The sequence below is a fragment of the Geotrypetes seraphini genome, chromosome 6 (genome assembly GCF_902459505.1).
Source record: "Geotrypetes seraphini chromosome 6, aGeoSer1.1, whole genome shotgun sequence".
In the NCBI taxonomy this organism is placed as follows: domain Eukaryota; kingdom Metazoa; phylum Chordata; class Amphibia; order Gymnophiona; family Dermophiidae; genus Geotrypetes; species Geotrypetes seraphini.
In genome coordinates this window covers 117273345-117288280 of record NC_047089.1, presented here as the reverse complement: position 1 = coordinate 117288280, position 14936 = coordinate 117273345, and the positions used below count along the sequence as shown (strand labels likewise).

Here is a 14936-nt window from a genome sequence, read left to right as displayed (position 1 = left end):
AGTAATGTTTATTTGTTTGGGTTTTTTTTTAAAACAGTTTTGAAGTGTCGCCCTGGTTCCAACATTTTTATATGCAAATGGAATAGCTACCTTGTTGGGGGGGGGATTATAGCTCTTGACTAGTGATTTTTTTCAACTTGATTTTCACTAGCCTCATTTCAGTATCATCACTAGAACAATTTAGCGTCTACCTCCTTTTGCCGGCAGAAAGGGGCACAACCTACTAGTCTGTAAATGAAATTAACAGGTATGAATTAATTTCATCTTTAAAAATATATGGAGAAATGACACCTTTTGAGCCAACAATCCAAAATAGTTATCACTGTTTTATTATTCTCTTTGCGAGAAATTCCCCAAACCCTTATTTATGCTGTTTGTTTTAATTAGATTGTAAGCTCGATTGAGCAGCATGTTTAATGTACAGTACTGCTTACGTCTAGCACAGGGGTCTCAAAGTCCCTTCTTGAGGGCCGCAATCCATTCAGGATCTATGTGCATGCACTGCTTTCAATGCATATTCATTGGGGAAATCCTGAAAACCCAACTGGATTGCGGCCCTCAAGGAGGGACTTTGAGATCCCTGGTCTAGAAGCACTATAGAAATAATAAGTAATTGTAGTAACAGTCTTCATGATTTTAGAGATATGTTTAAATAAATGGCAATATTTATTTATATTTTTGATCTTTTAATTTTATTTATTAGCTACATCAAATGGGTCATCTGAGGGAATGGATAACAAAGAAGGAGGAGTGTGTCATTCAAAATCAATGAAGATTGTTATGAAAGTTGGACAAGGTAAGGACTTACCTGTTGTTTTCCAAAATTGCTAGTCTATCTTTACCTCTGTTCCTGGGCTTCTTTTTATGAGAGGAACAATGTTAAGGAAGTCTGCTTCAATCCTTCAAAAATCAAAAGAAAACCCAACAGATCGCAGTGAATATGATGAAGCCAAGCACAAAAAAGGACTGCAAAGGTGATGTTCGTGATACAAGCGTTTATTCCATCAATAAAATGATGTAGAGTCACATTACAACAGCAAAATCCACATATGCTTTAAGAGATGGGGACACAAACATGGTCCGTGTTTCGACTGAATTGTCTTCCTCAGAGGTCTTAAGGGTATAACTAATTTGTGAAGGTTAATAATTTGTGAAGGTTGGCAAAAAAAGAGAATAATAGAATGAGAATGCAAATGATGATATGTGGAGGTGGAAAAGTGAGAATCGTGTACAAGAAATTGTCCGTGGACCAAAATAGAATATGGTATATATAAAGGTCTATCTATATGACAAGTGAGATATGGTCCTCAAAATGGAATGATGAGCATGCTGAGTGTGCTCTTACCTGTGATATTGTATGAATGGTGATGATTGAGTATGATCAGGTGAAACGTGAGAACCAAGCCCCTACAAACAGTGATGAAGTATATATATTGAAAACAAGAATACTTACCATAGATATTCGAATTTTTAAAAAATCCAATGTAGATGTAAAACAAACTACGCAGGAAAAATCTTTAAGGTAAAAAATAATAATAAGTAAAGAGTAAAAATTATCTCTTCATCAGTTAAAATCAAGTTTTAAAAAAAGCTAATAAAAAGAAGAGAGGTTGGATAGAGGAGTCATATTATATGTAAACCCATATTGAACATAAAATCCTTCTTCACCTTCACTATTTCAGGCACAACTCATCACTGGATATATTATATGTCTCTAAAAGACATTTGGAAAAATATTTCCAGTGCCAAAGGAGCATGAGTCTTGACTAGTGGGTTAATCCACGAGGGAAAAAGCGATACTAAACTTGTGGCAGATAAAATAAATGGAAAAGAGCTGGCATTCGTGAAATATAAAAATACCCAAGAAGAGGAGTACAGAAAGGACTACCAGGTGAAACTGAAAGAAGCCAAGAGAGAGATACATCTGGCGAAAGCGGAAGAGCAAATGGCTAAGAATGTAAAAAGGGGAGACAAATTTTTTTTCAGATATATTAGTAAAAGGAAGAAGAAATATGGAATTGCAATACTAAAAGATATGTATCGATATATGGAGAGTGATGAGGAAAAAACAAACATGTTAAATAAATACTGTTCTGTATTCATGGAAGAAGATCCTGGAGAAGTTACACATGAGAATGGAGTAGATACCATGCCATTCACAGAAGAAAGTGTTTATGAATAACTTGAAAAACTGAAGGTGGACAAAGTGATGGGACCAGATGGGATCCATCCCAGGATATTGAGGGAGCTCAGAGAGGTTCTAGCGGGTCCTATTAAAGATTTGTTCAACAAATCTTTGGAGATGGGAGTGGTTCTTGGGGATTGGAGAAGAGCGGATGTGATCCCTATTCACAAAAGTGGTCGCAGAGATGAAACAGGAAACTACAGGCCGGTAAGTCTCATTTTGGTTATTGGAAAAATAATGGAAGCGTTGCTGAAAGAAAGGCTAGTGAAATTCCTAGAATCAAATGTGTTACAGGATCCAAGGCAACATGGTATTACTTAAGGTAAATCATGCCAAACGAATCTGATTGAATTTTTTGATTGGGTGACCGGAGAATTGGATCAAGTGCATATACTAGATATAATTTACTTAGATTTCAGCAAAGCCTTTGACACGGTTCCTCATAGAAGGCTTTTGAACAAACTTGACAGGCTGAAGTTAGGACCCAAAGTGGTGAGCTGGATAAGAAACTGGTTGACAGACAGATGCCAGAGGGTAGTTAATGGAATTTGCTCGAAGGAGGACAAATTGAGTAGTGGAGTCACTCAGGGATCGGTGCTGGGGCCGATCCTGTTCAATATATTTGTGAGCAACATTGCCGAAGTGTTAGGCATTGCCGATGAGTTTGCCTTTTTGCAGACGATACCAAGATTTGTAACAGAGTAGACACCGAGGAGAGAGTGGAAACCGAAAAAGGATCTGCAAAAGTTAGAGGAATGGTCTAATATCTCGCAACTAAAATTCAATGCAAAGAAGTGCAGAGTAATGCATTTGGGGATTAGAAATCGGAAGGAGCAGTTTGTGCTGGGAGGTGAGAGGCTGATATTCATGGATGGGGAGAGGGACTTCGGGGTGATAGTATCTTAAGATCTAAAGGCAAAGAAACAGTGTGAAAAGGCGGTAACATAGTAACATAGTAGATGACGGCAGATAAAGACCCGAATGGTCCATCCAGTCTGCCCAACCTGATTCAATTTAAATTTTTTTTTTTTTTTCTTCTTAGCTATTTCTGGGCAAGAATCCAAAGCTTTACCCGGTACTATGCTTGGGTTCCAACTGCCGTAATCTCTGTTAAGACTTACTCCAGCCCATCTACACCCTCCCAGCCATTGAAACCCTCCCCTGCCCATCCTCCACCAAACGGCCATACACAGACACAGACCGTGCAAGTCTGCCCAGTAACTGGCCTAGTTCAATATTTAATATTATTTTCTGATTCTAAATCTTCTGTGTTCATCCCACGCTTCTTTGAACTCAGTCACAGTTTTACTCTCCACCACCTCTCTCGGGAGCGCATTCCAGGCATCCACCACCCTCTCCGTAAAGTAGAATTTCCTAACATTGCCCCTGAATCTACCACCCCTCTGGTTTTACCATTTTCCTTTCTCTGGAAAAGATTTTGTTCTACGTTAATACCCTTTAAGTATTTGAACGTCTGAATCATATCTCCCCTGTCTCTCCTTTCCTCTAGGGTATACATATTCAGGGCTTCCAGTCTCTCCTCATACGTCTTCTGGCGCAAGCCTCCTATCATTTTCGTCGCCCTCCTCTGGACCGCCTCAAGTCTTCTTACGTCTTTCGCCAGATACGGTCTCCAAAACTGAACACAATACTCCAAGTGGGGCCTCACCAATGACCTGTACAGGGGCATCAACACCTTCTTCCTTCTACTGACTACGCCTCTCTTTATACAGCCCAGAATCCTTCTGGCAGCAGCCACTGCCTTGTCACACTGTTTTTTGCCTTTAGATCTTCGGACACTATCACCCCAAGGTCCCTCTCCCCGTCCGTGCATATCAGCTTCTCTCCTCCCAGCAAATACGGTTCCTTCCTATTATTAATCCCCAAATGCATTACTCTGCATTTCTTTGCATTGAATTTTAGTTGCCAGGCATTAGACCATTCATCTAACTTTTGCAGATCCTTTTTCATATTCTCCACTCCCTCTTCTGTGTCTACTCTGTTACAAATCTTGGTATCATCTGCAAAAAGGCACACTTTTCCTTCTAACCCTTCAGCAATGTCACTTACATACATATTGAACAGGAATGGCCCCAGCACCGAACCCTGAGGGACTCCACTAGTCACCTTTCCTTCCTTCGAGCGACTTCCATTAACCACCACCCTCTGGCGTCTGTCCGACAGCCAGTTTCTGACCCAGTTCACCACTTTGGGTCCTAACTTCAGCCCTTCAAGTTTGTTCAACAGCCTCCTATGAGGAACTGTATCAAAGGCTTTGCTGAAATCCAAGTAAATTACATCTAGCATATGTCCTCGATCCAGCTCTCTGGTCACCCAATCAAAAAATTCAATCAGGTTCGTTTGGCACGATTTACCTTTTGCAAAGCCATGTTGCCTCGGATCCTGTAACCCATTAGATTCAAGGAAATACACTATCCTTTCTTTCAACAACACTTCCATTATTTTTCCAACAACTGAAGTGAGGCTCACCGGCCTGTAGTTTCCTGCTTCATCCCTGTGACCACTTTTATGAATAGGGACCACATCCGCTCTCCTCCAATCCCCAGGAATCACTCTCGTCTCCAGAGATTTGTTGAACAAGTCTTTAATAGGACTCGCCAGAACCTCTCTGAGGTCCCTTAGTATCCTGGGATGGATCCCGTCTGGTCCCATCGCTTTGTCCACCTTCAGTTTTTCAAGTTGCTCATAAACACCCTCCTCCGTGAACGGCGCTGATTCTACTCCATTTTCTCGTGTAACTTTGCCAGACAATCTCGGTCCTTCTCCAGGATTTTCTTCTGTGAACACAGAACAGAAGTATTTGTTTAGCACATTTGCTTTCTCCTCATCACTCTCCACATATTTGTTCCCAGCATCTTTTAGCCTAGCAATTCCATTTTTTATCTTCCTCCTTTCACTAATATATCTGAAAAAATTTTTATCTCCCTTTTTGACATTTTTAGCCATTTGTTCTTCCGCCTGTGCCTTCGCCAAACGTATCTCTCTCTTGGCTTCTTTCAGTTTCACCCTGTAGTCCTTTCTGCTCTCCTCTTCTTGGGTTTTTTTTATATTTCATGAATGCCAACTCTTTCGCCTTTATTTTCTCAGCCACTAGGTTGGAGAATCATATCGGCTTCCTTTTTCTCTTGTTTTTATTGATTTTCTTCACATAAAGGTCCGTAGCCATTTTTATCGCTCCTTTCAGCTTAGACCACTGTCTTTCCATTTCTCTTATGTCCTCCCATCCTAACAGCTCTTTCTTCAGGTACTTTCCCATTGCATTAAAGTCCGTACGTTTGAAATCTAGGACTTTAAGTATCATGCGGCCGCTCTCCACTTTAGCCGTTATATCAAACCAAACCGTTTGATGATCGCTACTACCCAGGTGAGCACCCACTCGAACATTAGAGATACTCTCTCCATTTCTGAGGACCAGATCCAATATCGCTTTTTCCCTTGTGGGTTCCGTCACCATTTGTCTGAGCAGAGCCTCTTGAAAGGCATCCACAATCTCCCTACTTCTTTCCGATTCCGCAGTCGGAACATTCCAGTCCGCATCCGGCAGGTTGAAATCTCCCAACAGCAGAACCTCCTCTTTCCTTCCAAACTTTTGGATATCCACAATCAGATCCTTATCAATTTGCTGCGATTGAGTCGGAGGTCTGTAGACTACACCCACGTAGATAGAAGTTCCATCTTCTCTTTTCAGAGCAATCCATATCGCTTCTTCCTCTCCCCAGGTCCCTTGCATTTCGGTCGCTTGGATATTGATCTTTACATAGAGAGCTACTCCTCCACCTTTATGACCATCTCTGTCCTTCCTAAAAAGATTATATCCCGGTATGTTTGCATCCCATCCATGTGATTCACTGAACCATGTCTCTGTGATAGCAACAATATCTAGATCTGCCTCTAATATCAGGGCTTGCAGATCATGAACTTTGTTGCTTAGACTGCAAGCATTTGTGGTCATCGCTTTCCAGCTATTTTTCATCGATAATCTCCTTTTTCGTATGGATTTTTGTGTCGTTTCACTTTCCTTTGCAATACTAAAAAATGAGTTACTGATAATGCTTATGTTGCAGCCTTTATTACTATCACATCTTTTCTTTTGCCGGGGGTGGTCTCTATAATTGTCCTTCGTACATACACCACCCCCACCTTCTAGTTTAAATGCCTAGAAAAATATTGTCTAAATTTCTCTGCAAGGTTTCTTTTTCCTGCTGTAGTAGTATGTAGCCCATCAGTGCAATATAGCTTCTTGTCCTTCCATGTATTTCCCCATCCTCCTATGTACCTGAAGCCTTCTTGATGACACCAGGCTCTGAGCCATCTATTAAAGTCCTCTGTGTTTTTCACTCTTTGCTCTCCTTTTCCATATGCAGGCAGTATTTCAGAAAAAGCTAAAGTCTTTACAAAAGGTTTCACGCCCTCACCAAGCTCCCGAAAAGCTTTCTGTGCCGCAAGTGTGGAGTTGTTGGCCAGGTCATTTGTTCCCAGATGGATAACAACATCAGTGTTAAAATCCTTAGTTTCTTCCTTAATTATAGTCAGAATTTGCCTGGAACTCCTGGTAGCTGAGGATCCTGGAAGACATTTCACTATTGTTGCCAGAAGAGTACTAGGCTGTATAGAGAGAAGCATGACTAGTAGAACAAAGAAGGTGCTTCTAGCCCAGAAAGAAAGGTTTCTGGCCCAGAAATATCTAAGAAAAAGGACAATTTAAATTAAATTATTTTATGGAGCATACTGGTGGACTGTTCAAGTCTTCATTATCTGCTATGTTACTATGTTACCTGTATCTATGAGTTTTTGCAGAAAGAATCATTATCCCAGGACAAGCAGGCAGATATTCTCATCGACGCAGGCCGGATGCGGACGCCTCACAAGCAGACCTGCTTGAAGAAACTCAAAGTTTCGAGTCGTTCCCGCCCAGCACAGGGCACGTCTCCTCAGTTCTTAGCTTTTCGCGGAGCCGAGAAGTTCGTCTTTCACTCTCTGCGTTTAACTTCACTTTTTGCCTTCTCTCAACCGGGGTTAGTGTTTTTGTCTTCACGAATCGCTGTTTTATTTTATTTCTTTTATTTTAGTTAAAAAATAATAATTTTTTTTTCTTCTTCCGTTCGTTTGCCGGGACTGGCCGCTCAGCCGCAGCCTGCAGGCTTCGACTTTGCGGCGTCTATTTTTCCGCCTATGTCCCAGTCTGCTATAGGCTTTAAAAGTTGTAGCAAGTGTCAGCACGCAATCTCTCTCCTAGACCCTCACAGACGCTGCCTCAAGTGCCTTGGGCCGAAACATCATCCTAGGTCGTGCCTGCCTTGCCAAACACTTCAGCTTCGTGCTTTCAAACGTCGTTGCATTCTGGTGGACAAACCTTTCGACATGGAGTCTCCTGCTGATCCTTCGACTTCGAAAGTGTCTTCGGCCTCGACTTCCATCAAGGCTCCTTCTGCGCCTACTGCTTCCACCTCAAGCCTCATCAGACCTTCGTTGTTTGCAGCGGCTCTTGCTTCGACGTCATCTGCTGTATCTTCCCCTGTTTCCTCAGGTCAGATAGCTCAGCAGTCGGTTCCACCGGTGGTGATTAAAGTGTCCAAGACTTCTTAAGTCGAAACACACTCACACTACCTCGAAGGAACCTCCAGCCAAGGCAGGTGGTCCGGTTTCAGACGCGGATCCATCCTTGCCGGCTTCTTTCCAGACCATGTTAGAGAAGCAGTTTATTCAGTTCCTTAATAACATGGGACCTAAACTGCTTCCTCTTATCCAGCCTGGGCAATCAGCAAACTCCCATGAGGTCGAGACGCTTCCTATGCCCCAGTATGAGCTTCCACACTCTTTGCAGGGAGCAGAGTCTCTGTGAGTGTCTGGTCTGCCATCCAAGCATGAAAAGCAAGGAGCAGATTCTTTGCGAGTGCATCGACAAGAATCCTCACACTCTAAACAAGGAGCAGAGTCTTTGAGAGTGCATCGAGGTTCCTCCACCAAGCCTCTGGAGCTTCGATCTATAGCCTCTAGCCCTATTCATACATTGGCATCGGCTGCTTACGTCTCCGAGGTGAAATCTCCTCGATCCTCGAGATCTGGTTTCAGACACAGTTCTCACCACCATTCGAGGCCATCATCGAGGCATTCTTCCAGGCATCGTTCTTCTCAGGATAGACCATCTTCCTCGAAGCCTCGATCTACTCCAACCTCGACCAGACCACCGACTCTTCGTTTGAGGTCTCCGATGCCGGATCTCGAGGATGTTCCGGTCTCCCTTGCCTCGTCCAAGTCACCAGATTCCTTTGATGCCTTTTTCCATGCTGAAGCTTCTTCTTCGACACAGGCTGCTTCGATGTCCTCGAGTCCTTCTCAAGGCAAAGCATTGGCAGATCAGCTATCTTTCTTGTCTTTCTTGCGACAGATGGCTGTAGACTTGGATGTTCAATTGGATACTGGCTCCACATATTCTAAGGAATATTTAGAAGTCATGTATCTTCCTCAACCTCCGGCAGAGTGCTTAAGCTTCCACTTCATAAGCTTTTGAATCAGACTTTTGCTCAATGCATGGAGACACCTTTTTCCATACCAGCAGTTCCAGGAAAATTGGACTCTAGGTTTAAAACTGTGCATTGCAAAGGGTTTGACAACTCACAATTATCTCATCAATCCCTGCTTGTTGAATTCTCCTTGAAGAGATCCCATACTTCCAAGGTCTATGCCACAGTTCCTCCTGGAAGAGAGGGGAAAACTGTGGACAAATTTGGACGTCGCATCTACCAAAATGCTATGATGTCCTCTAAAGCCCTCAATTATAATTTTTATTTCAACACTTATTTTTAATTTCTTCTTTCTCTTCTACCAAAGTTTTGGCTTATTTGGATAACCACATGCATTTTCAGTTTCAAGAAGTCATTGCTTCTTTCTCTCAATTACGTCTCCATCTCCTCCAGTCATCTTATGATGCCTTCAAGTTATCTGCCCGAGCTGCTGCTTGCTCTGTAGCTATGCGTTGTCTTGCCTGGCTCCGTACCATTGACATGGACTCTAACCTTCAAGACCGCTTAGCTAACCTTCCTTGTCAGGGCAACGACCTCTTTGATGAATCCATAGAGGCAGCCACCCAAAAATTATCTGACCATGAAAAATCATTTGCTTCAATAGTCAGATCTAAACCAAAGCCAGCTCCTGCCAAGCCTGCACGCCCTGCTGTTATCTATTAAAGGCGTTTTGCTCCTAAGCCGGCTCCTTATACTCGCCCTCCTCTGAAAAAACAACAACCTCAGAAGCAACAGAAATCCCAACCTTCTGCTGCAGCCAAGGCTTCTCAGCCTTTTTGACTGTTTACAACAGAGCATAACCTCCACCATTTTTCTCTGTCTCTTTTTCCCCCTATAGCAGGTTGTCTCCATCATTTTTACAACCAATGGACGTTAATTACATCTGACCTCTGGGTGCTTACCATCATCAGGGAAGGATACTCTCTCCATTTCACTCAGGTTCCACCAGAGCTTCCTCCAAGAGAGTATCCTTCCAATTCATCCCAGACCGTCCTTCAGGAAGCTCAAGCTCTGCTTCATCTCAATGCCATTGAACCAGTTCCTTTGGAACAGCAGAACAGGGGGTTTCCTCCCGTTACTTCCTTGTTCCAAAGAAGATGGGCGATCTGCGACCCATTCTGGATCTCATGGCTCTCAACAAATTTCTAGTCAAAGAAAAGTTTCGAATGTTGTCCCTGGCATCCCTTTATCCCCTTCTCGAGCAGAATGACTGGTTATGCTCTCTGGATCTCAAGGAGGCCTACACTCATATCCCCATTCATCCGGCCTCCCGTCAATACCTCAGATTTCAGGTGGGGAATCTGCACTATCAATACAGAGTACTACCCTTCGGCCTGGCCTCGTCTCCCAGAGGGTTCACCAAGTGCCTGGTAGTGGTAGCAGCAGCTCTAAGAAATCATGATCTTCAGGTATTTCCTTACCTCGACGACTGGCTCATCAAAGATTCAACATCTCAAGGGGTTATTGTAGCGACCCAACAGATTACCTGGTTCCTACAAAGTTTGGGATTCGAAATCAGCTTCCCCAAATCTCAACTTCAGCCCTCACAGAATCTACAACTCATTGGAGCTGTTCTGAACACTGTCCAACTCAGAGTATTCCTTCCACAACAACGTCTGGAATCTCTTCTTCAATTCTGTCACACAGTCTTCCCACTCTTCCATCTCAGCAAGACACATGATTGTACTTCTGGGTCACATGGCCTCCACAGAACAAGTGATTCCTTTTGCCAGACTTCACCTCAGAATTCCTCAGTGGACCCTGGCATCTCAATGGATGCAGGTTTGTGATCCTCTTTCTCGACACATCACAGTCACTCCTTCTTTGAAGCAGTCTCTCCGTTGGTGATGCTCTCTTCCAATCTTTCCAGAGGCTTACTTTTTCAAGCGCCCCCTCATCAGAAGGTCCTCACGACAGACTCTTCAACCTACTCTTGGGGCGCTCATCTCGATGGTCTCCTTACTCAAGGCCTCTGGACCAATATGGATCGTCAGTGTCATATCAATCAGTTGGAACTCAGAGCGATCCTCAAAGCTCTCCATGCTTTTCAACATCTACTTCACGACACAGTAGTCCTCGTTCGCACGGACAACCAAGTTGCCATGTATTATGTCAACAAGTAGGGAGGGACAGGGTCTGCCTCCCTTTGTCAAGAAGCTCTGGAGGTTTGGGACTGGGCAATCCTCCACAGCACCTTCCTCAAAGCTGTCTATATTCAAGTGGCAAAGAATTGTTGGCGGACAACTTGAGTCGTCTCCTGCAACCTCACGAATGGACTTTCCATTCCTCGCCTCTTCATCACATTTTTTCCCAGTGGGGAACGCCACAGATAGACCTCTTTGCAGCTCCCCACTACAAACTGCCTCAGTTCTGTTCCAGGATATACTCTCCTCACCGCCTCGAGGCAGATGCTTTTCTTCTGGAATGGACGAATCTTTTCCTTTACGCATTTCCTCCATTCCCTCTCATTCTCAAGACTCTGTTCAAGTTGAAGAACGATCATGCCACCATGATTCTAATTGCTCCTTGGTGGCCAAGGCAACCCTGGTACTCCCTTCGACTTCAACTCAGCAGCAGGGAGCCATACCTTCTACCAGTTTTTCCTCCTCTGCTTACACAGAGTCAAGGATCTCTGCTTCATCCCAACCTGCAGTCTCTACATCTGACAGCCTGGTACCTCTCAACATAACCCCTCTTCAGTTTTCTCTATCTGTAAGAGACGTTTTAGAAGCTTCTAGAAAACTTACCACTAGACAATGCTATCACCAAAAATAGACTAGATTTTCTACATGGTGTTTTTCCCATCATAAGGAGCCTCAGCATTCCTCCTTATCTTCTGTTTTGGACTATCTTTTGCACTTATCCAATTCTGGCCTCAAGTCTACTTCTATCTGAGTCCATCTCAGTGCAATTTCTGTTTTCCATCAGCTTATTGAAGGGAAACTCCTCTCTGCTCATCCAGTGGTTTCCAGATTCATGAAAGGACTTTTCAATGTCAAACCTCCTCTCAAGCCTCCTCAATGTTATCCTTACTCATCTCATAAAGCCTCCATTTGAACCAATTGATAAGGCTCATTTGAAGTATCTCACTTGGAAAGTGGTGTTTCTCATTGCTCTCACTTCTGCTCTAAGAGTCAGTGAGCTGCAAACTTTGGTTACTGACCCACCATTCACTGTGTTCCATCGTAACAAAGTGGTTCTTCGTATTCATCCCAAATTCCTACCTAAAGTGGTCTCAGAATTTCATCTCAACTAATCAATTGTACTTCCAGTGTTCTTTCCAAAGCTTCATTTTCACCCTGGAGAATCAGCTCTTCATACTCTGGACTGTAAACGTGCTTTCGCCTTCTACTTGGAACACACCAAACCACACAGAACTGCTCCTCAACTTTTTGTCTCCTTCGATCCAAATAAGTTGGGACATCCTATTTCCAAGCATACCATCTCCAACTGGATGGTGGCTTGTATCTCATTCTGCTATGCCCAGGCTGGATTACCTCTTCACAGTAAAGTCACAGCCCATAAAGTCAGAGCAATGGCAGCTTCAGTAGCTTTCCTCAGATCTACACCTATTGAGGAAATTTGTAGAGCTGCTACTTAGTCCTCGGTTCATACCTTCACTTCTCACTATTGTCTGGATACTTTCTCCAGACAGGATGGACAGTTTGGTCAATCAGTATTACAAAATTTATTCTCCTAAGTTGCCAACACTCCCACCATCCCATTCTGGTTAGCTTGGAGGTCACCCATATGTGAGAATACCTGCCTGCTTGTCCTGAGATAAAGCACAGTTACTTACCATAACAGGTGTTATCCAGGGACAGCAAGCAGCTATTCTCACAACCCAACCACCTCCCCTGGTTGGCTTCTCTGCTAGCTATCTGAAATGAAGAGACGCGCCCTGTGCTGGACGGGAAGGCACTCGCGCAAGCGCGGTGCGGGCGACTCGAAACTTCGAGTTTCTTCAAGCAAGTCTGCTTGTGAGGTGTCCGCATCCGGGTTCCATTTATGATGTCACCCATATGTGAGAATAGCTGCCTGCTGTCCCTGGATAACACCTGTTACGGTAAGTAACTGTGCTTTTTTAGCTTTTCAGCTCGGCCTCCTCATTTTTCCTTCTGCAAGTGAGTTGAGGAAGTGTCTTTTATTTCTTCTGCTTTGCAATTGAGTTATTACTTTTGGGTTGTTAATCCTGACAGGATGCTGCAAAGCCTGGTCAATGTAGACAGGAAGGATCTATCCAGGCTGAGCATCCCCTCCTAAAGTGAGAAGATTCTCAGACTGCAGTTACAAATTAGACACAAATTCTGTGATATCAGAATTAGTATCAAATTTATTAATCAGAGATGGTAAATAAATTCAGTTTTTGTGTCAGGAGCACAGTTTGCCCTTTTCTCTCCTGTCTACTGTACTTATTGTTTTTCATCCTATCAGCATTATCTTTCAATCCTTACATTTACCCCCACACCCTCTGTATTAGGCTTTTTTTATCATAGCCATGGTAGTATTAACTCCGGTGCTCACTGAATTGCTATGAGAGTCAGAGCTAATACCACTGTGGCTAGCAATAAAAAAAGCTTAACGCGGCTTTGTAAAAGAGGCGGAGAGGTTAATTCCTTAATAGGCAAAGCCTTTTAAAATCAACACATTATTTTCAATTTTCTAAAATCACTACGACTATGTTCTCATCTTAATTCCTGACCTAACCTGTTAGCAATATATATGCTTTAAGAAATTATTAAAAACCTCAATTATTTGCTGATGCCTATATGTAAGAAATATAATTGATTCCACGCTGCTTTGGGCATGTGCCTGTCAATGGACTGTGAATGATGTTCACATTTATATGCTTATTGGAATGTAGATGTCTGTCTATTTTATGACTGTTTTGATACTGGAAACCGCCTAGACTTAAGGCAGTATATAAATGTATTAAATAAATAAGTTCTGTCTTTAACTTCAATAAGATTTCCACACAACTGTACTTTAAAATTTTAACACTAGATGGCAATAATAATCTTCACAATATTTCCCATTCTTCTTATTTTCCATATTGGCCTCTTGGCCTATATATGAAACATCCTGTTTTTCACTAACTTTTTTGTCTATTGGTCATTTTACTCACATCACTAGGCTTCGCCAAGCCCCCTCTTACCACAACACACAATAAAGAACACCAGCTTGACATGGTCACCTTCCTTTCCAACTCCCCCACTACTCCAAACATAAGTCTCACAAAACAAAATTGGTCTAACACCCCTTGGTCCGACCATCTCCTATGTCATTTTGAACTATCCTGGTTCAAAAAACAACCAGACAGGAAATAACACACCTAACCAAACAAAGACGATGACCTGGACAAGAGAAAAAATTAATCCTGTAGATTTCTGGTCCCACTACACCCTCATTTCTAACTCCGACCCCAACCCCAACTTCCACCTTGACTGGAAACACTTCAGCGACCAAGTCCTTAATACCATCGCCCCCCCAAGACTCCGCCAAAAAACCCCTCGGCCCTCAAACAAATGGTTTGATGCAGATCTCTTAGCCATAAAACGCAAAATAAGGAAACTAGAACGAACATAGCGCAAATCAGGAACCGACAACGACAGACTTAACTGGCGAAAAAAAGTCAGCGAATACAAAAAATTGATAGTCGAAAAACGCAGTAAATATTACTCCCAACTCATCAACACCCCTTCTCTAAACAGTAAACACTTTTTAGATTAGTCAACTCCCTTCTAGACACTGATTCTCACAAATGCTCTAGCTCAGAACTCCCGCCCCCCCCCCCCCCCCCCGCAATAATCCTAGCAGACCACTTTGCCAACAAAATCCAAACCTTAAAATCGTCACTTACAACTCCCAACACTGGTCCTATATTTAACCTTCCAGCAGTAGACACAACAGGTTCAAGGGCCGTCATGACCTGGAGCTCATTCGAAAGCCCAGACTGGAATCTTTTTCTCAAACTCTTCTCAAAATACGCCAACTCCAACTGCCTATTAGACAACTGCCCACCCACCATTATTAAATCCGCCCCCCCCCCCAATTCAAAGCCGAACTTTTCAATTGGGTCTCACTATGCCTGTCCACTGGTCTCTTCCCGACTGAACTCGGCCACATTCTCGTATCTCCCTGCCTCAAAAACAACAAAGAACCCATCTCCTCCGCCACCAACTACAGACCCATCGCCAACATACCAC

At 43.1% G+C, this 14936-nt stretch overlaps 1 protein-coding gene across 3 annotated transcripts in view; it reads left to right on the top strand.

The window, feature by feature from the left end:
- EFNB2 (ephrin B2) overlaps positions 1 to 14936 on the top strand; it is a 496270-nt gene that overhangs the window by 335498 nt on the left and 145836 nt on the right. For all 3 annotated transcript variants that reach the window (XM_033948725.1, XM_033948723.1, XM_033948724.1), the window contains one exon: positions 704 to 796. In XM_033948725.1, the coding sequence (XP_033804616.1) occupies positions 704 to 796 (93 nt within the window). The remainder of the gene's footprint in view (positions 1 to 703; positions 797 to 14936) is intronic.